Source organism: Schistocerca cancellata, chromosome 3 (assembly GCF_023864275.1).
Source record: "Schistocerca cancellata isolate TAMUIC-IGC-003103 chromosome 3, iqSchCanc2.1, whole genome shotgun sequence".
NCBI classification, from domain to species: Eukaryota; Metazoa; Arthropoda; class Insecta; order Orthoptera; family Acrididae; genus Schistocerca; species Schistocerca cancellata.
Window position 1 is genome coordinate 795,882,998 of NC_064628.1, and position 22,186 is coordinate 795,905,183.

At 38.7% G+C, this 22,186-nt stretch overlaps 1 protein-coding gene across 6 annotated transcripts in view; it reads left to right on the forward strand.

Annotated features, from left to right (window-relative positions):
* The first annotated feature begins 447 nt into the window (after window positions 1–447).
* LOC126175857 (uncharacterized) overlaps window positions 448–22,186 on the forward strand; it is a 32,462-nt gene continuing 10,723 nt past the window's right edge. Inside the window, exons 1-8 of one of the 6 annotated variants that reach the window (XM_049922865.1) lie at window positions 448–540; window positions 681–729; window positions 18,816–19,139; window positions 19,209–19,334; window positions 19,417–19,528; window positions 19,610–19,798; window positions 19,902–20,081; window positions 20,491–20,663. In XM_049922865.1, coding sequence (XP_049778822.1) covers window positions 728–729; window positions 18,816–19,139; window positions 19,209–19,334; window positions 19,417–19,528; window positions 19,610–19,798; window positions 19,902–20,081; window positions 20,491–20,663 — 1,106 coding nt within the window. In that variant the 5' untranslated portion in view covers window positions 448–540; window positions 681–727. Of the gene's footprint in view, window positions 541–573; window positions 598–680; window positions 730–10,473; window positions 10,567–10,599; window positions 10,624–10,706; window positions 10,756–18,815; window positions 19,140–19,208; window positions 19,335–19,416; window positions 19,529–19,609; window positions 19,799–19,901; window positions 20,082–20,490; window positions 20,664–22,186 lie in introns of those variants that run through there. The other 5 variants (XM_049922866.1, XM_049922869.1, XM_049922868.1 and 2 more) reach the window with 5 other exon arrangements.

Below are 22,186 nucleotides of genomic sequence, written 5' to 3' on the forward strand. Positions count from 1 at the left end.
ATTACGGGTATTGTAGTTATGAAAGTCGGCATTTGTCTGAAAATCTGCAATGTGCGTCCTGACATACAGTACACATTTGTATATGTATAATGAATATATAAGCTTTTTGAATATGGGTTTGCAGTGTGTCTGTGGATGACTGTGAGTTATTATTCGGATGGCCCTCTTCTGCAACAAAAAAATTTGTTTTAGGCGCCCTGTTGTGGAACCCCAAAATATTATTCCGTATGTGGCAAGAGATTGAAAATAGCCGAAATATGCCATTCTGGCACCCTATGAGGGACAATGAATTGAAATTGCTTAGCTAGATTATGCTCTTTATTAATATGAATTATTATGTAGGTTTGAATAATTTTAACAGCCTAGTATTTGAAAAATTGGAGCATTTCTACATACAAATTAGCAGACTCTATAAACTGGCGCCAAAATAACATGCATGTCTGGGCTAGCCTTCTGCCATCTGGCGGTTGCAATGACGCCGACGGCAATTTGCAATCAATGCGCAATATATCTGTCCTTTCGCCATCTTGTCGTTAGAAGGTAAGGAGTGCCTCTGTCTTGTGCTGAGATATTTTGGGTCTAAACTGTGAAATAACAGTAAATTTTTGTTTATTACATTACTGTTAATGACATTTAACTTATGTGATTAATAATTACTAATATTTTTCATTTTATTTCAGGTTTTAATTGGTATTCAGTTCCAATCGTCAGCCAAACCTCGTCTAACATGTAAGTTTCGCGGAAATGCCCCGTTTTTATTGAAAATCTTTCCCGTGTTGCGAGTATTTGTTATTTTCAGTAAATTTAGTGACCATGGAATGAATGTTGTGTTATACGGTTATGTGAATATCCGATAGTTTCGTTTTCATTCGGAATTTGACAGATTCTATTAGACGTGTATGGTGAAGGTGAACGTGCTAAACCATGACGCTGTTCAATCTATTCTAATTTCGTTTCACGGAAACTTGAATTTGTCACCAGATGTACTGTGGAAGTTGAAAACATTGAGTTCTATCTAAAGTACCGAAAATCAGTAGCAACTAAAAAGCGCGGTTAACAGTGGCATCTGTTGGCCAAAGTTCGTACTACGTCCATCTCTGCGGTACGCTATGGAGTCCAACTGCGATTTCCGTGACAAGTCGCAACTAAGAGTCGCAAGTAGCAACTAAAAAGCGCAGTTAGCACTGCCATCTGTTGAGCAAAGTTCATACTACGCTATTCGCTACCGAGTCAAACTGCGATTTCCGTGACAAATCGCAACTAAGAGTCGCAAGTAGCAACTAAAAAGCGCAGTTAACATACTTTTCCTAGTGTCATCTGTTGACCGACGTACGTACTTCGTTATGAGTGCCTTGTGCCTCACGAGATCGATGTGCTGTGTGTGCATATGAAGGGCTTATTTCAATAGTGGTACAAGTCCATTTTTGTTCATTTAGAGATACAGAGTCGTAAAGTTAAATGAACGCTGACAAATCTGCATTTGAGATACCAGAAATATTCAAGCATATGGCTTCTTGCTAGAGATGAACCTTTATTTATGTTTGGATCACTAATTTCAGAAGCATTATAGACAGAAAAGTGGAGGTAATGGACTTGTACCACTATTGAAATAAGCCCTTCATATTATATGACGACATGCACATTCAGCATCAGTTATGGTTGGTCAAATACTGCTGTGACTCTGAATGTATTATATTAATAAGAAGCGACATTGCCTTTTTCTCCTGAAAATGTCAAGTAACGTAACAAATGTGTTTGATTCTGCTTCCAATATGACAGTTTTGGTTAATACTCCACATGCCTACAGGACTTTGCAGTGTTAACACAGCAGAACTCAGACATCTGTATAACTGTAGAGAAATGAAAACAGTCATATGAAGCCTCACTTTTGTTCCGACACAGTTCAAGACTTGGGAGAAAAGTTTTACACCTGGTGTTCTACATGGCAACTTCACACACAAGAACTTTTTGCCGACACTACTACCACCTACATAAGTAAGCTTTTCCTGTGTTACTTTCAAGTAATGCACTTAAGCTATTCCTGATTTAACTGGAAGATCTGTACTTCCCACTTTCGTATCAACAGCCTCAAAACTCATATTGTAGACTTCGGGATATGTTACAGGTCAGTGTCACACCAAGATTGTGGAGAAAGGGGGGGGGGGGGCGGCATGTCACTCTCCAACAAGTGTTTACCAATAAGTAAGTGGCGGAAAATTATGGGTATAGGACGGCTTAAACACGTGGAATATGAGATTTTTTATTATTCACTCACTGTATTTGACATTTATTATTCCTTTAAAATCGCACAACAACTTCAATAAAACACAGTTTAATCATTCACACACTTATTTCACAATTATTTCACTTTTAAACTGCAAATCCTCTAACAGCTGTCTTGAATCTTCACGAGTCTCTCTCAAAAACAGCCTTGATGTGGATAGATACGTACAGCAACCAGTAATCAGAGTCAGAACTGTGTCTGCAAAAACACAAGGATTATTAAACAATTTTTGCTGTCATTAATTACTAGCAATATAACTGACAGAGTAGATTGCTAATATTTGCTATAATGAATATCACATTTGCAAGAACGATCTCACTGAAGTAATTAAGTCCATCGAAACGCTTAGAAACTAACCTCTCGTCTGACGAAAACGGTCTAAAGACGCAGTGGCAATTTCTTCAGATCTGTTGACAATGATATTTTGAGTTATCACTTTACTGAGTGACTAAATGTAGTTCAGGTACCTGTGAACATAACAATATGTTAGAATTCATTTTCTAAATACGAACAATTACGGTACTGTACGGCTACTTACATATTAATTACACTATTAATATTTTCACAGTTGTTTCTTTAATACAAAATTAAAGCCAACGGAAGAAAAAACGTAAAACATACTTGCCAATGACAGGTTTGTTGAGATGCAATTTTCTGTGTTGACAGATGTAACTTTTTCATACGGTGGTAAGTCGCAGAAATCGCAGGAATCACAGAAATCGCAGAAAAAGCATAAGTCACAGAAATCGCAGAAGTAGCAGAAGTCACAGAAATCGCAGAAGTAGCAGAAATCGCGGAAGTAGCAGAAATCGCAGAAATAGCAGTGGCGGAGGGATACACGACCAATGTTCCTTAACTGCGACTCTTAACTGCGACAAATCACAGTTAAGAATAACAGATACTGAAAAGTAGCATTCACAGAAATCACTGATATCGTAAAATCGCAGTATAGCCCATCACTAATACTGACTTAACTATGTCAAAATGATTGAATGTTTCCACCCAGCTGGCAAGGCGAGGCGATGACGTTGGAATCACAGATTTACTTCAGACTTTTTACACTTTAGCAGGCCATTAAAACAACATTATGTGGAAGTAGTAAGGTGCACTACTCTGGCTATTCCGAGAAAATCACAAAAGAATTTTTACACGTTTATTACGTAAATGATGTACCTATGTGAAGAAAGTAGCTGCTGAAAGTAGTTGTGGTCACGTGGTTAGCGTTCGCACTTCCCTGGAGGGGGGTCTTGGATAAGGCAACAATTCGAATCCTGCTAACGCATTTTTAAATCTACGTTTCTTTCATCACTGGTCACATTAGTTAATTTATATGAAATTTAAGAGGTAATATAATGAATAAAACCATGTGCATTTTCATGAAGTTGTAGTGAATTTCGTATGTTATTTGACTAGTTACTGTTTGTAAATTTTCAAGGCTGAGGGACAGGCCTGGAAAGTCCAAGTAAAACCTCGATAAATAATGATGCCAATGACGTTATTCGCAATCAGTAATACAGTAAGTTACAATGTGCCAGACCACGAGAGTAATGTACAATTACTCGTCAGATGTGCTATCGACATCACATGTTGCAGGATGTTATTTGTCATATAGACATGGAAAACATAAATTAAAACGTCATGCAAATACTTCATGCAAATATACGAAGTTTTTTCATTGTATTACCTCTCAAATGTCATATAAATTAAATAATATGACCAATGATGAAAAAAATGTTGAATTAAAGATAAGTGTTACACAAGATTCGATCCACCGCCTCGTCTGCAACCCTGTCACCAAGTGCGATCGCTAGCCACATGACCACAACAACCTCTTTCAGCTACCACCTTCTCACAGGCACATCATTTCATGATAGGTGGGTAAAACATCTCTTGCGATTTCCTCAGAATTACCAGAGTAGTGCACCTTACTATTTTCACATTATTATGTTGTTTTACTGGCCTGCTAAAGGTGTACAGAGTTTGCACTAATTCCCTGATCCCAATGTCGTGGCCCCTCCTTCTGAGTGCACAGGAGCTCAGGCAACTCTAGTAATTGATGCTCCCAGTCGTCCAGAGGGGTACGGATGTTTACAGAGATGGTCTTAGCCAAAGTCTAACATAACAGTCGCAACACTTCGCCTAGATTTTGTTGCCTACAGCGCCAGCAGCCCCCCAAGCGGCCAGTAACTTAAACTGTGAGTTCGGCGCGATCGTTAAAGCGAATAGTGGTTGTTTATTTTGATTTCTACAAAGGTTTTTACAAACGGGAGCATTTGTAGTGCCATAATTTGCAGCAACAACAGGAGGAAGACACCATAGCTGCCTTTTTTAGGTTTCCTAAGGATCCTGAGAGGTATATACTATCATATTACTAAACTGTATCGTTAGGATTCACTTGCAAACTTCATGTGTATTAATGATTAATGTTTCGTTTTAGGATCAGATCCCTCTCCATCTCTTGTGCCTCCTTTCAGTGTCTCTGCGCTCCCTCCTGCCCTGTCTTCCCTCTTCATCTCCCGCCCCACGTATCGCCTGCCCTTTCGGGTACCCACTGATGCCCCTCCTCTCTTCATCCCGCCGCTTCCCCTGCCGCCCCATGCTCTCCCCTCCTTTTCCATCCTCTTTGTCCTTTCCCTCGGCAGGTCCCATCTGGCAGTTTTATTCTTCATCGTGTGTGCTCCAAGTGGGTTTTAAGTGTGTTGTTCCAGAGTGTTTTTACCACTGTGGCCGACTTTTAACTTGCGCATGTCCATTCAGTATCTTCTGAGTTTTGAAGACTCGCCAACTGTGGTTTTTAACTTTCTGGTGACTTTTAACTGTCCTCCATGAACATCTCCGTGTTAGTCTATTTTTACCTCCATTTTCTCCCATTATTCTGTTTTAAGTTCCCCTTTCTCGCCTTATGTATGTAACATTTTATTCTCATTTTGTCATGTTACTCGGCTGAAGAGCGGCGGATTGTGCCACTGACAGCCCTCCCCTGCCCATATAGGGCAGGGGAATGAAATCACAATAAAGGAAAAAAAAATTTAGGAGCAGAAAATGGCTACTTAAGAGCAGATGAGAAGACCTTATGAAAAAAGACCCAGTTTACCTGTATAATAAAATTAGGTTTTGTTCGCTACATTTCTAACAAAACCAGTTAATGAACACAGACAATAATAAAGACGTGTGGAATGCAGTACCCATGCTGTTTGACATCCCAAATAAGCCACCTCAACTGATGATGAACAGGAAATTGCCACAAAGATTCGACAATCAATCTAAAGCTGCAAAACAGTCCTATGACACACAAGCAGCCAGTTCAAATCAGTGCCGGATACGTGTGAATCGTCAACACAGACCTAGCTTTGATGATTAAGTGGTTAGATTAACTGCAATTATTCATGTCTTACAAACACGTAATGTCTGGTACGTATTTCATTCCCTTCCGTTGTTAGTCCCTTAATTTTCCTTGCTTCCTTCGTATGATGACATTATTTTGTTAGCACCTTGTTCACTGACAGATCGTTTGAAAATTATTCAAATATTTGGTTTTGCGTGAAATGTAATGTAATCAGCTCATTATAATGTTTTCAACATATTTCTCCCACTATTTGGCAGTTGCTTGTCCCACTTAAAATAATATAAATATGAAGGTCGTACTTGTGGCAACAGGCGACAATAACAAACACAGTAGACCTGCAGAACGATAAATGAGCTGTCGATCGCTTTTGAGTGCAGAGGTACATTTCTGTGCTTCTTACGTGTGAATCTGTGTGTTTGTATTCTTTTGATATGAACGTTGTAAGCTGCAATTCTATCCAACGTCACAAGTGTTTCTTCAGGAATGTGTTGTAGCTTGCCACTCGATTCATTGTTTTTGTCCATACTTGCGCTTATTTTAGAATCGTTTTTAGAAACATATATGCCTTCTGATACTACACAAAGCCTTGGAGGCAAGTAAATAACTCAAATATTACGTAAATTACGTAGAAAATTGATGTAAAACAAACATTACGCTTACGACGCGTCTGACGTTCACCTTACTCGCCGCTTGGAGTGCTAGTGTCGCGCCATCTGTCAAACGCTAACAACCTTTACAGCCGTGAGTGTCATGACTGTTATGTTACACTGTGGTCTTAACTCTGAAATTGTAGCACCAATGTGTGAATGCGAATAGCAACTCTTGATACTCGTGAATTACTATACATGCTACTTTTTAAAGGCTGTGAAATGTAAACCGGTTCGTGTGCACAGGTATGATTTGTACATACATATTTAGTAATGTAATTTTCTGCACAATATATTTTCCTTCCAAACAAATAAATGTCTGAATAAGTGTTTAAGTGCTAAATTAAATGATTTTTAATTGATGAGCATTGTCACACTTTTTTCAGTAAAATTGATTACAAACAGTCCTTAAAATTTGACAATGTTCCTTTCTCCTTCATGTGCCCCTAATGGAACTTTTATGTTAAGCTTTGTAGCCTCAACAATACATGAGCTTATTGGTCACATGTCAATTGCATCTGTAACAATTTAATGCACATCAGTGTATTAATCTGTTCTAAACAACATAAGTATTACCAGTTCAGTGCATAATTAAATGAATATATGCTTATTATAACTTTGATGTGTCCCATGGGATATCTTCATGTACCCTGGGGGTTGGTCTGTCCTCCAGTAGTATGTGTACCCTAATTGCATACCACTGCTTTAGTTCAACCAATGAAAGTACTACAAACTGGTTTCAGTCAGAAGAATGAATGGATATCTCAGACAACTAACACTCTAAAAATTGGTTTTAGTTGAAGAACGAATACCATTCTCGCAAACTAAGTTGACACTCGGTGCACTGGCTGATAGTCATGAACATAAATGGAAACGCCTTTATGGACAATTCCATCAGCCACCACACTGAATGCCAACTTAGTTTACATGAGCAGTATGTGGTTTATCTGACAGAAAAAATGCAGACTGTGTACGATTATAAAGAAAAAATAAATAATTCAGTGACTTTGCCAACTAAAATAGTCTGTGTCAGTTGTTTTTATTCAGTTGCTCCCACAGGCCAGTTTCACTCGAAAGAAATCAACAAATAATAATCCAAGCGACAGGTAAAACAGCAACCATCTGAATTCATTGCTTTCATTCAGTTGCTCCTCTCACTAATTCCGGAGATGTCAGTCAGGCTGTTGATGATCTTGGCCTTTGTTGGTGTGTGTGTGCATGGACTGACATCTGTGGATGGATTTTGCTCCTTCTTCTTCTGTAGGTTTACGTGGTAATCCTGCTAGGCCTTCTGGGTTGCTGCTCCAGATGGGTATCATGTGTAGCTGCCATTGTAGATTGTGGTGTCAGTGGTACATCCTTAGCTGCAATGTGGTTGTTGTTGCTTGCAAAGCCGTTGTGGCTGGATAGTTGTGGGCTCGTTGAGCTTTTGTCCAATAAGTGCTACAGCACAGCTCATACTCTTCCGTAATGTGGTGGCAGTTGATTTGGGCAGCATTTGTTATCCCTTCTACTTGGAAACAGCCCTTTTGAAGGCTGACGTCGACAACAGCTGGCAACATGTTTTTCGCCACAGTTTGTACTAATGACAGCTAGCTCTATCTTCCCCTTTGAACACTCCCTGGAGTTATAATCTGTTACACATTTGGTACGTGTTATGGCCATGTTGCAGTACTTGACAACATATATGAATCCCTGACGTAAAAAACCAATGTAGAGGGCTCTTTTTGCTTCAATTTCTATTGAAAGAGGTTATAAGTGAGAATCACATTCGCTAGAAGCGTCCATATGGACGTCTTTGTTGCCTTCACAAGCTCTAGAACCTTCTGATTCCATGTGTTCTTTGACGTCAGTGAGTTTGATGTTCAAATGTACATCCTGGATGCACATTTTCAGTAGCTTCTGAGGCATGGTGTTAAGTGAGTAGTAGGGGTATCTCCTACTACTTGCTATCAACAACTGCTGTGTATTCAAGAACATTTCGAACACGTACCTTCAGGATGTCCCATTCAACTACCAATAACGTGAATTGTGAACTGCTTTCGCTATGTTCTGGAACTCCATGTAGTTGCCCGGGCACTCGATAACAATCCGCGGCGGTAAAAGCTCATTGGAGGTTAGTGCCAGTTCTTCTAAAGTCCGTTCTTTGTTGACCTAGTGTGATGCGTGCATTGTTAGCGCTGACAGGTGGTTCATCCACTTTCAGTTATACTGCTCTTGTCCTATGACAGCGAGAAGTTTATAAATCCATCTTCAATGAAAGATGCAGTTTTCTCTTCAGATGCGATTGTTGGGGCGACAATCGTCCTCGGTGTCTTCGTGTGTTTGGTAATGGTTGTTGCTTGTGGACGTAGCTGGGTTTCATCATTCTTATGCGGAGCGTTTAAGGTCGTTTCATACTACTACTGCTACTTCTATTGCTGCTGCTGCAGCTGGAGCAAGGTATGGGTAGAAAGAGAGTGTTTACGAGTTCCACAAGCAATGTCAGGCTTCTGTTGATGACGTCAATGTCTTCTTGCAAGCCCCGCTGACGGGCACTCCATTGACTATGTAACTCCCATGTCGGTTGCTCCCGTCGCGAGCACTAGCAGATCCATATGCCGCGACTCTGACCGAGCGAGGTGGCGCAGTGGTTAGACACTGGACTCGCATTCAGGAGGACGACGGTTCAATCCCGCGTCCGGCCGTCCTGATTTAGGTTTTCCGTGATTTCCCTAAATCACTCCAGGTAAATGCCAGGATGGTTCCTCTGAAAGGGCACGGCCGACTTCCTTCCCCATCCTTCCCTAACCCGATGAGACCGATGACCTCGCTGTCTGGTCTCCTTGGTCTCCTTCCCCAAACAACCCAACCACGCGACCCTGCTAACTCTTCATGCTGTATATTGCCAAAATGTCATCAGTCGACTAAAGCCAATGGAATCTGAGAGTTTCCACTTGAAAGTCCTGTGAATGGCGCCACTTCAGTTCCTGTTAGAAAGTTGGTTTTGATTGTCAGTGCGAGTTGCAACAGAGCTCTACGCCTCTCAGCATAATAACTTATCAACTGGCATCTTCGTTGCTGGAAGCTGTCACCTTCCCTTCAGCACCAGTCAGGAGATATTTATTCATGGATTTGAAAACGCTGGTTAATGTGCAGTTTATTTATTATTTATTTATTTACTTTATTTATCCATCCATTGACAATAAATATTGTATGGATGTTGTCAAGGGTACATGTAAGCCATTGCAAAGAAATGGGACACGAACAATATATACGTAAAAAAGTACAAAACAAAATAATACAATGAAGTTAATAATAATACAATGAAATTAATATAGCCTATATACATCCCTGCTTGTTATTTTAAATGCATAGTCTGTTTTTAATAAGGCTTTAGTTTTGTCCTCCCTAAATGGCAAGTCCTTATATACACAACACTGCTTAAGTATATATTTACATCACACAACGGCTGTCCTTTAAGTATGTAAATGTAATGAATGATTAGGTAATGAATGATTAGGTACAGATAGAGTATTTTCCATTTTGCCTTTATAAATATCATCAGAAAAAATTTATTGACCTACATAGTCATTTACAGAATGAAAACATTGTTCTACTAGAAATTTTTTAAATTCTGTTTTAAATTTGTTATCATCTTCTAACTGCCTGATGTTGACTGGCAGTGCGTTGTACAGTTTTGCACCAATATGGCTCACATGCCTTTGTGTATTCGTTCTTTTTGTTCGCTGAGTATGGAGTGCTGCGCTATTACGGGTATTGTAGTTATGAAAGTCGGCATTTGTCTGAAAATCTGCAATGTGCGTCCTGACATACAGTACACATTTGTATATGTATAATGAATATATAAGCTTTTTGAATATGGGTTTGCAGTGTGTCTGTGGATGACTGTGAGTTATTATTCGGATGGCCCTCTTCTGCAACAAAAAAATTTGTTTTAGGCGCCCTGTTGTGGAACCCCAAAATATTATTCCGTATGTGGCAAGAGATTGAAAATAGCCGAAATATGCCATTCTGGCACCCTATGAGGGACAATGAATTGAAATTGCTTAGCTAGATTATGCTCTTTATTAATATGAATTATTATGTAGGTTTGAATAATTTTAACAGCCTAGTATTTGAAAAATTGGAGCATTTCTACATACAAATTAGCAGACTCTATAAACTGGCGCCAAAATAACATGTATGTCTGGGCTAGCCTTCTGCCATCTGGCGGTTGCAATGACGCCGACGGCAATTTGCAATCAATGCGCAATATATCTGTCCTTTCGCCATCTTGTCGTTAGAAGGTAAGGAGTGCCTCTGTCTTGTGCTGAGATATTTTGGGTCTAAACTGTGAAATAACAGTAAATTTTTGTTTATTACATTACTGTTAATGACATTTAACTTATGTGATTAATAATTACTAATATTTTTCATTTTATTTCAGGTTTTAATTGGTATTCAGTTCCAATCGTCAGCCAAACCTCGTCTAACATGTAAGTTTCGCGGAAATGCCCCGTTTTTATTGAAAATCTTTCCCGTGTTGCGAGTATTTGTTATTTTCAGTAAATTTAGTGACCATGGAGTGAATATTGTGTTATACGGTTATGTGAATATCCGATAGTTTCGTTTTCATTCGGAATTTGACAGATTCTATTAGACGTGTATGGTGAAGGTGAACGTGCTAAACCATGACGCTGTTCAATCTATTCTAATTTCGTTTCACGGAAACTTGAATTTGTCACCAGATGTACTGTGGAAGTTGAAAACATTGAGTTCTATCTAAAGTACCGAAAATCAGTTCATCCGTCAGAAGGCCTGGTGAGGGGGGGTGGGGGGGGGTTGGCAGTGCCAATATTTCAAAGTTTTGAGAATAATCTAATAACTAATGCGATCAAATTATTTCTTTCCCCATTGTATATGGGAGCTTGTCGTAGGTTTCCGTATGGAATCTTTGACTGCATTGTACACGCGAGATGAAAAGTGCTCTCCGAATCTCGATGGAGACAAAATAGCGTGTAATGTTTTCATTGTTCTCCTGGAGTAGAAGTTAAAGTATTTCTAATGTCATTGCTGTCGAGGATAAGTTTTACCAACCCCCCCCCCCCCCCCCCCCCCCCCCCGCGTACTCAAAAGTCCTCTTACTGCACCCTCGTCGAAACTGAATATAGTATATTGTTACCCAATGTCTAGATATCCACAAATTACGAAAGATGGGGTGCCAATTCTGCGAAACCAAAAATTCTCAGGGAATAAGTTATTAGTCTTCTATTACCTGTAGCACTGAAATTCAACTCTCTTTCACAAATTTCGAAATTCTCAGTATTTCTAAGTGCGTTAACTATATGTATAATATTACTTACAAATTGTCAATGTTTGAGTATTGTCGTTTTAAGTCCATATTGTAATCTCCACCCACCCCCTTCACTGTAAATTTACCTGGAGCTTCTCATGAAACCATTCCTCTTCACACCAGGAATTATCAGGGATTTCCATAAACAAACCCCCTCCTTTGTTCAATGTTGAGTAGCCACCTTATATTCAGAGGTAGACTTCTAAGTTGATTTCTGGTTGCTGCTGCAGATCTGGCAGTGCCTTTGCTGTCATTACAGCAGCAAACTGGATTTAGCTTTGATTACATTATTCTGACAGATAATCTAAGGATGGATATCCCATGTAAGCTGTTATCCTCAAGTTCAGATCTTTAAAAATTTGGTTCTTTGGAGTACCATCCTGCTTTGTATTTGTAGAATGAAATCTCCTTCATGAATGTAGGTTAATTTCCTCTTTGAGGGATGGTAGAATAACTTTCTATTGCAGAACTATTCTTTTGTGATTTGTAACTCTTCTTAAATTCCTGTTGAGTTGAGAGTGTGTCAATTTTCTAAAAGATTGACTGGAAGCAATGAGAGCCTAATGTTGGTGTGATACGGAAAAATGCTAGGGGCTGTAGTATGTAACTTAAAAATTTTAACTATTGAAAGTTATTCCTCTCATTTCCATAGGTGGGCTGTAGGTGTCAATTAAATGCTCAAAGAAATTCTCTTTCAAATGAGTTGGACTTGGCAGTTTCATTCATAAACTGTACCTTGTGTTGAGGGAATATAGGCTAGTTTTTCAAAACTTTAAAGTATAATCCGATTAAAATTACCTGATAGTTGAAATGCCTTGGGGCTGGTTTCCTCCAGTGTGTTGTCGCACCTGAGCTATTTGTTGTTAAAAAACTGCAAGTGGTCGGTTCACTTCAAATTCCTTGCCAGGTTGCTTGATGGGCTGAGGTCCCCAGTCATGGGTGTGGTGCTTTGATCATGTGTGAGAGAGAGAGAGAGAGAGAGAGAGAGACACACACACACACACACACACACACACACACACACACACACACACACACACACACGGTATCGTGTGAAGGCGAATTTTTTAAGGCTGGAATTCTTTGTTGTGGCTGGAACTGTTTAACGCAATTTTTGCGATAGTGCAGCAGTTGGAGTATAAATCTGATGTGCAGCAGGTTGTAGGCTCGAATCTTGTCAAAAGTTCAATTCCTAAATCAGACTAAGATAGTTTATTACTTTTATTTGGTGTAACTGTATATATTTCTAATAGTTTGCCATGTCATTTTGTTTGATAAACTAAACTGTTTAGTCTTCCTCGTGTTATGGCTGGCTGTTCTGTGAGCAGTGTTTGTCGCTCTATTCTGAAATTTGTGTACTAGAAGCAGATAGTGACAAATTGTGGTGCTGACTAGTACTGACAGTTACTCAAACTTAATCGTTATTTGAGGCAGCGTTATCCGACATTGTATTTCAGAGGAATATTGACAGGTAATTAGAAAAGGTACCATTTGTTTTTCTGGGAGGTTTTTTTCTTTCGGGGATTAACATAAGTTTGGGAACTTCAGTTTAAGAGAGTATATGGGTATAAAAAGTGCTGACAATTATAAAAAGGCTGTTATGTTTTAAGTGTATCCATGCTGTGGTATTCCAATGAACTTAGATTTTCACAGGTATATTTGTTTCACACATTCCCTGGACTACTTTGATCAGCCCCCTCTCTGTAAGTAATGCTGTCTGCATTGGTGCCAATCACACTATAGAAAAAATCTTTCCAGGTATTTTGGAATTGAGGTTAAATGTGACAAGTCTGTAAGTTAGACAAATGTGGACAGGAAACTAAATTTTTCAGTTGACAGGGTAGTAAACAGCTAAAGGGACTGGAATGGGATGAAGGCAATGCATCACCATTCTAAGTTTCTGTGCAGAACAGTCACTTTCCTTCTTACATATACAGCAGTGTAGTATTGGGGTAAATGTGGACCAACAGCATAACTGTGAGTGCTATACCACTGAATGCTACATTTGATTCACATACATTGGCTTTGCCAACACATACATTCTTTCCTACTTGTAGGAAACATAAGCATATGTTGAAAATAAGTGTTGCTGTTATAAATATTTTGTATGGGTTGGGTTCACAATGACTTTTCACCCAAAACAGGATTTTGTAAACAGATTTTGCAATGACATTTCTGAGTGATCATGTAATCACTTCAAAATTGGGCCTGGAAATTTGCGTTTCTGGTTTTCCAGTTCTGCGATAGATTTTCGCTACCATATAAATGCAACATATTTTAAAAAGTTCTTGGGCTGTTGGGCTTACTCTTGTTTTCAAAAAAAATTTTGGCTGGTATGGAGTGGCTTTTTGTACAGTGAAGTGGAAATTTTGAACTGTTGCTGTTCACATCTCGTCTAATTAAAGAGAAATATCGATTGTGCTAACTAAATCAGAAATTGTAACAGTTTGCCATTTGCTATATTTAACTGGGCTAACAAATCCACTTCAGACCTTATGTAAACACAACGAAAAAGTTTCCAAAATTTGGTTGTTAGCTTTTGCAAGATGTTGCATGTAAATGTTAGTGACATAATCGTGGTTATTACTCCTTCCTGGGAATTTTAATTCTATTCCACATCACACAGTATAAAGCCAGGTTCTCCTGTGTTGATTCTTGGCCATTGCTACATGTGTGGATTGTCTTCCATTAGCAAGCCGAACAATTTCAGAAAAATGCTTTCAGGACTGGTGGTTCAAGTAGCTGTACTTTAGAATCCAGTGAGTGACAAGCTGTAACTTGGCCTGCAGCCTAATGAATAGAGGTGCACTTTTGATGCTGGTAGAATTATCGATTGCACGCTGCCGTTTGAGTTTGCACGGGAAGACACGGCAATGTCAGATGTAGATAGCGAATGATAGTTTGGCTAGTAATTTTTTTTGCTTCTTAAACAAAGTTTGCTTGCAGCAATCTAAGTTGTGTGCTCAGGTTTACATCAGTGGTTTTGATAACCAAAATTGTAAGCTGGGAACCTTCAGGATAGTTAAATTATCTGAGGGATAAAAGCTGAAAGATTTGACACTGTCACGAAACTAAAATTATTTTAATAAAAGATCTTTACTGTTAACTTTACTGACACTAATATTGATTGTATAAGTTATCAATAAATACTTTCTCAATTTGCAGTGGTTATGAGCTGCTCACATGCCCACCCTTTCCACATGTGCTTTGTCCTGTACATTGCTGATAAGTGAGATATATCTGTAAGAAATGTTTAAATATCTCAGGAAAATGTCAAAGTTAGATAGTACCTGCAGTAGTCAAGAAATTGCTTAATTACTTGCTTTGAAGCAGATAAATGAATTAACAGCAGGATGCAGCAGTCACTACCTAAGGGCTACTACAATGCTGTATATTAACAGCCTGAAGTCAACAAATTTCTACCAGTTCAGAAGTAAGGACTGCAGCAATGAAGTAATTAAGAACAGTAAGTGTAGTGCACTCAACTGGACTCATTGGATTTTAAATGGGGTTGGTATGCAGGTGAAGCAAGTGCCACAGTGGGGAGTAGTAGTGCAGGGGAAGCATGTTTTGGAGATACTTGACTGTCTTTGAGGAGTTGTTTACAGATAGCACTTCCTAAGCAAAACACACACACACTGCGTCTTTCATCATTTTAAAAACAAGTGTTCTGAGAAAAGCATTTGATTATACAGCTTAGTGTTAATGGTAATCGGTTCGTATGAGCAGTTGCTAGCGGGCTCGTGCGCATGCGCAGAGCTGAATACACGTATGAGCAGTGCCTTCCTCCCGCTTCTGGCTACTTGAAACGTGGCTGTTTGCCGTATGAGCAGTAGTAGCCAGATGCTGCCTGGAAAAATTTTTCTGGCGCGCCCAAGCTGCCAGATTCGCGCATGCGCAGAGCAAGTTGAGTTACAGTGGGGGTGATCCTTCCCCATGTGACCCGTGTATATGTTTCGTTTCTTCGAAATATTGCTGCTCTCTTCGTTTACAGCTCCCATGTCCAATGAAATCAAAATAAGATTTCTCTGACTGGGAGCCATCAGGTGAATTAATATACATTCTCATAACCATGAAAGACCAAAATAAGTTAGTAGTTTCAATTTTATGATTTTATATTCCACGTGATTAGTAAGCAACCATTAATGTCTTAACGAAGCTTTCTGTCTTGTAGAGAAATTTGATTCTATCTTCAGTTTATTTGGAACGAAGTGTTTTCATTCCACACTATTGGTTACTTTCAACTTCGTTAAATTTCAAGTGCAAATTTTCATTTTCTGGGACGAATGACATTATACTATAATAAAGAACCAAACATGAGAATACAGTACTGGACCTCCGAGAACTGGTATCACGAAGACCACATGAAAAGCTGAATATCGGGTACTTCAGACTGCATCTGGACATAGAAATGTGCAATTAAGAGTGGAATGAAGCATTGTACTGTGGTTTATGAAATTCCCATGCTGGCTAGAGTAGTCTCTGATGTCCTGTGCCTTTTATGACATTGTAAGATCTCTTAATGCTTTATGTGTATGATCATATGTAAACATTTACTTGAAGCTGACTAAGTAGGCAAATTTGGTCAGTAGTTTTGAACTAAATATTTTGTTTCAAATATAATGACAGCTGTAGCAGAATTTTACAAATCTGCCTTCTGTGAGTGTTTTTTGATCACAAGGCACTTGTCTAGTACTTCCTCTAGGCCTGAAGTTATTTCTTAAATTTGTGTTTACGTCTTAAAATTATAGAATGACATTCTGTGGTAAATTGTAGACTGGCAGCATACTGTTTTTTATCGTTTTAACTCCCCACATGGCTTCATATTTATTCCTAGAGTAGAATATAAGCTGTCAGTTGTAGTTTCTTCGCCTCACAGACAACCATGTTAATTTTTTCACATTTTGAAAGTAATGAAATTTGTCCTTTATTCTGGTGTAAGCTACACAAGAAACTGTCTTTTTTTCCCCCAAGAAATTTGTATTCCATCCTACTAGCTTTTTGCAGTGCTGTGTAGATGTAAACCTGTTGGAAATGCTACATAACAATATTGCAGAGAACGAATTAAAGTCAGTCACCCCTTAGCTAAATTATATGGTAATTCGAGCTGTGGAGTCTAATTTTGAAATGATATTTTGCCAAGAACTGCTTCCTTATTTCCATCCTTTATCTGTGTGAGATATGATAAAACAATTGCTCTAAGTACAACTCAGTATGTCCTCTCAACAACATGCCGCAGGGCTGCACATGGTCACGTGATGCCCCACCACGCACTAAAGTCCACCAGAAATAAGATGAAAAGCGTATGAGCAGAGCAAGCACAGGCTGCCTAAGTCATCGTAGCTGCGCATGCGCAGTACAGCCTGTTATCTGGCGCTTTGTGGTAACTGCTTAAACAAACGTAATGGGTGGTGAGGGGAGGGGGGTGGCAATGGGTGGCAGGTGTAATAGCTAATGTGATTGCACTCGGGGGGTAATGGTCTAAGAAAGGTTGGGAACCACTGGCTTTAGGTTGCATACTCTCAGAATTTCCTATCAGTGAATAAAGTTAGTGAGGTATTAGGTTCATACAGGTAGCACCTAATTTCCTTGTTGCCTGTGTTTTTCATCTCACCTTTGTTTCTTAAGCAAATCTCCAGGTGTTGAAAATTGCCACCTTATGTGGTTCTACAACCATAATTTCAATGGGGACACTGACTCTTAACCTTAAATTCATTTGCTGAGGCAGAAGATATGTTAATAAGTTTACATAAATGAGATGTGGTTTACATGAGGAAATGTTTCCATGGAAACAAGTTTCCATGCTGGAAACTTGTAGAAATCACCATTTGTACTAGAAGTAGTTTTGAGTGGTGTCAAGCTCCCAAAACAAACAACCAAAGTTGGATGTAGACGGAGTATTTGTCCTGATTGGGTTCGGCTTCAAGAAAACTAGCTGAGTTGTGGTATTGTGACCCCTAAGTCAACAAATGTGGGTGCCAAAGGTTGTAATATTCACTTGTAGCATAGCCTAATGTTTAAGCTTGCCTCCTATTTTAAGTACTGTTTGTTGTACCTAAAATAACAAATTCAGAAAGCCCGTGTTTATGAAAGTTCCTGATGAAATGCATATTATTTACATATATTGTACTTATAAAAATGGAAATGGTTCCATTCCATCATTTTCATCTTATAATATGTGAACTGCAGCTGGCAGATTTGTTCCTCGAGCCTGTATGCAATTAGGTACACAAAATCAACCAAGTAGAGAATGCTAATAATTTTCATTTTGTATCTTTCACCGGGTTTTTGAAAATGTAGAAAGGTGATTTCTCTGGAAAATACAGTATTATACTGGAAAATGTAGTTCACTGGGAAAATACGGAAATTGTGAGAGTGTTGACAAATACTTTGATTCAGTTGACACTCTGCAACCTTGATGTACATTGAGGTGACAAGTCAAGAGATACCTCTTGATGTGGCATTGGCTTGGTGAGTTATTGGTAGTCCTCTGCAAAAACATTAAGCAGTGCTGTCCCTACAGTTGTCCATGAATGCCCCATAAACATTTGATAGTTTTCTTGTTAGGTGATCTATGTGGCTAAACCATTCCCTCGAATTGTCTTGCATCATCTTCAAAGCAATAGTGGATGGCTGTGGCCTGGTGACGTGGGGTGTTGTCATCCATAAAAATATTGTTCTTCGGTCTCCCTAAGAGTACATAACAAGAACTTCCTGTTCTTGAATTTCTGTAACATTACATTAAGATTTGTTCCATTAGTACATTAACAATTGTTCTGTTAGTTGTGAAGTTCACTTTGCAGCAACTAATGGCTTTGAGGAATCTTCTCCATTGAGATGGGCAACAGTGATATTGCCAATGAAATATTTGGCTTGTTTTTTTTAGGTATCCATATGTAGTGCTGCATGCGTTTCAGGGCCTCTGGATAAGAGAAATTTGCAGTCTTTTTTTTTTCATGGTGATTTCATCATGTATCTGTTGCACTTTGTTTCTAGTCACAGAATTCATTTTTGGGGTTAAGAGTCATTTGCATCTGTGTTAATAACACACACTTGGCATGTATTTTGACACACCTCCCCCTCTCTCTCTCTCTCTCTCTCTCTCTCTCTCTCTCTCTCTCTCTCTCTCTCTCTCTAGAAATTAAATGTTGCTGAGTTTGTGTGAATGTTTTCAGTAACTGAAGACATTTTTCTGTATTTCAGGTCAGTGCGTGGAAGTAATTTCAGTGGCAATAGAGGTGGATTTGGAAACAACAAGGGTGTGGGAGGATTTGGTACTGACAGAAAACCAAATGGCTTTGGAGGAGAAAGGAAGCAGGGTGGATTTGGTGGAGATAGAAATGGGAGAGCATCTGGTGGTGGCAGACCAAATTTTGGAGACCGAAGACCCAGCAGATTTGATTCACCCCAGAATCAGGGTGTAGGAAGTGAATTAGGAAGTAGTCTAAGGAAGCCACAATGGGAGAATACTTTGCTAACACCATTTTCTAAAGATTTCTATACACCACATGATAAAATTAATGACAGGTAGGTGGATTTTCTTTAAATGTTTTGTTCATCTGTATTTTTCTGTTACTTAATTTTAAACATTTTTAGGCCCATTTATGAAGTGGAAGCCTATCGTTCAGAACAGCAGATAACTGTTAGAGGCCATGAAACTCCAAGGCCGATACAAAGTTTTGAAGAAGGAAATTTTCCTGATTACATTGTGGATGAGATCAGGTAGGTTTACATTTAATTCTAGAAATGCATTAGATCATTAGATGGCCTATTGAGATTATTTATCATGTGTTCATAATTGCAGGAGATCTGGCTTTGCAGCACCTACATCAATTCAGGCCCAAGGCTGGCCCATTGCAATGAGTGGTAGAGACATGGTTGGCATTGCGCAGACAGGCTCTGGAAAAACTTTGGCAGTGAGTATAAGTTGTTGTTTTGTGCCTAGCATAACATTGCTACCAGTTACATCATGTTAATGGCTTTTTTTTTTTTTTCAGTATATTTTGCCAGCAACTGTGCACATCAAAAATCAGCCAAGATTGAGTAGGGGTGATGGCCCTATTGTGCTTGTATTAGCACCCACTCGGGAATTGGCACAACAGATTCAGACAGTAGCCAGAGATTTTGCTTCATCATCGTACATCCGTAATACCTGTATATTTGGCGGTGCACCGAAAGGCCCTCAGGTAATTATTTCTACCACATAAGCTTGTTTGTTAAACAGGGTGTTGTCAGCTTATATCTTAACCCACCTGGAAAACAATTTGATTCATTTTATGTTTTGTACAGGCCCGGGATTTGGAGCGCGGTGTTGAAATAGTCATTGCAACTCCTGGTCGTCTGCTGGACTTCCTAGAACGTGGAACTACTAATTTACGAAGATGCACTTACTTGGTTTTGGATGAGGCAGACCGTATGCTGGACATGGGATTTGAACCACAGATTAGAAAGATTATAAGCCAAATTCGTGTAAGTTGTAAGAAAGTGTGTGTGTGTGTGGGGGGGGGGGGGTGATATTTGTGGTGTCAGGGCTTAAAAAGCATCTCCATTAAACATGGACCTATTATCTGTTGCCCTTTCAAGATGAATGTCTAAAGTTCTTATTAGTGGGTTCCAGACTTACCTGAGCAATTTTTAGTGTGCTTATCTCAGTAAATTCTGAGTATTTATCTAACTGTAACAATTTACTTGCATTTTATAATTTTTAGTTGTTAGCAAGGCAATAACATTTACTTTGTGTGTAAGTGAAAATACTGTAGATTATCAGTGTTACTGCTAGAAAAAGGAATCAAGTAATCAAGCTTTGTTGATGGTATGGTTTCTCCATATTACAGGCATTTAATTCATGTACTAGCACTTACCCTTGGTGTATTTTCAGCCTGATCGACAAACACTTATGTGGTCTGCTACATGGCCGAAGGAAGTCAGAAATTTGGCAGAAGAATTCCTCACAAACTACATTCAGGTCAACATTGGTTCTCTGCAGCTGTCAGCAAACCATAACATAATGCAAATTGTTGATGTGTGCCAGGAGCATGAAAAGGAGCAAAAGTAAGCACTTTATTATTTGCTGATGCAGTTTGCTTTGCAGTCTTGAAATTTTGGTTGACTTTTCCTTGTTGATATGGTACATACATTTACCACGTAAATTTAAAATCCTGGATGGAACGTAAATTATCTGAAACACGTTACATGTTCCATTGTCTTTTGTAGTGGTTTTGAAATCGTTGCTTGTTTATTATTTAGCTTAGAGACATTTGTTTGTAGCAATACACACAGTTTGGTGTACTGACATCCAGCTCTGGTATGTTAGCCCATCTTTATGTACATAAAAACACTTGTCCTCAAATTTGACCAGGGAGCAAGATTGGCTCAACAAAAGCAAATAGAAAATAGTTAAGAGAAAATATAAGGTTCCAGTGATGAACACTAGTTTTTGTAAATATTGAAATTGGTATTTTGAATACTAACTAGATCTTCTAGATGAGATCACCAACTCTTCAGTTCTGAGCTGTTTCACTTAAATACAGTTGGATTAAACCTTTGAAGTTTTTGTATATACTTTGCACCATCCTCACTGACTGATAACAGCTGCGTTCTTTGCCCACGCAGAAAGGGCCAAAGTGGTCCGGCACTGGTTGCTTAAACCATTGCAAAAAATTATATTTTCTGGGTGAATTCCTCAATGTTTAATAGTCGCAACAATATTTTTTAAAAATTTGTTTGATTTTGACATGGTGGCCATTTTTGTTCCAGGCTGCATGCTTTTTTCATATTTGCAAGCACCTACTTTTTACAGTTATTCAGTAGTGGATTGTGCTAAGCCTTTAAGATAAAATGCATTTACTTTAACACATTCTGGACTGCAAATTAACATCATTATCACTTAGCTGAATGTGTTCTTTAATATATTTTTAATAGTTCCTTTTTCTTGGACCACTTGCTATGGATTGACCCAACTGTTTGAAATTGACTAATTATTTTGTCCTATTACTCCAGTTGGTTATGGTCATCTGAGGTTTTGTCCTTTATTACATTTCAGTATGTGTGCACAGCTTTTTGTGAAGAGTGCATAAATTAAACTAAAACTGCTACACACTTGCAGTTTGAGTTTTGTTACTAGTCTGCATGATTAGTGAATACAGCTGCACAGTTTTTAATTTACATGTTTGCTGTATAGATGCAGTGAAACTGTTAGCATTGGATTGGCAGTGATGCCTGCTCTGAAATTTTACACTGCATTTAGTCTGTGGGACTCGTCAGTGAAGATTCAAAAATCTTGTAAAACAGTTTGTTTTGCAATGGAATATGAGAATTGGGTGGCTCCATAATACACTGATTAATCTGTGGTGGACATAAAACAAATACAATTTCTTGTCATAGTCACTCCAAATAGTGCCCATTGGGTAACAAATTTACCATAATTTCCAAATGCTAATTCTGAAATTCAGTTTTTGCTCAAAAGTGACTACTGAAAGTTTTCAGACCATGTTTATGTAGTTACTAAAATCAGCTGGCGAAACATTTGTGTGTCGTGATGGAGAAATTTTTATTCTAGAGTACTGATAATTAGG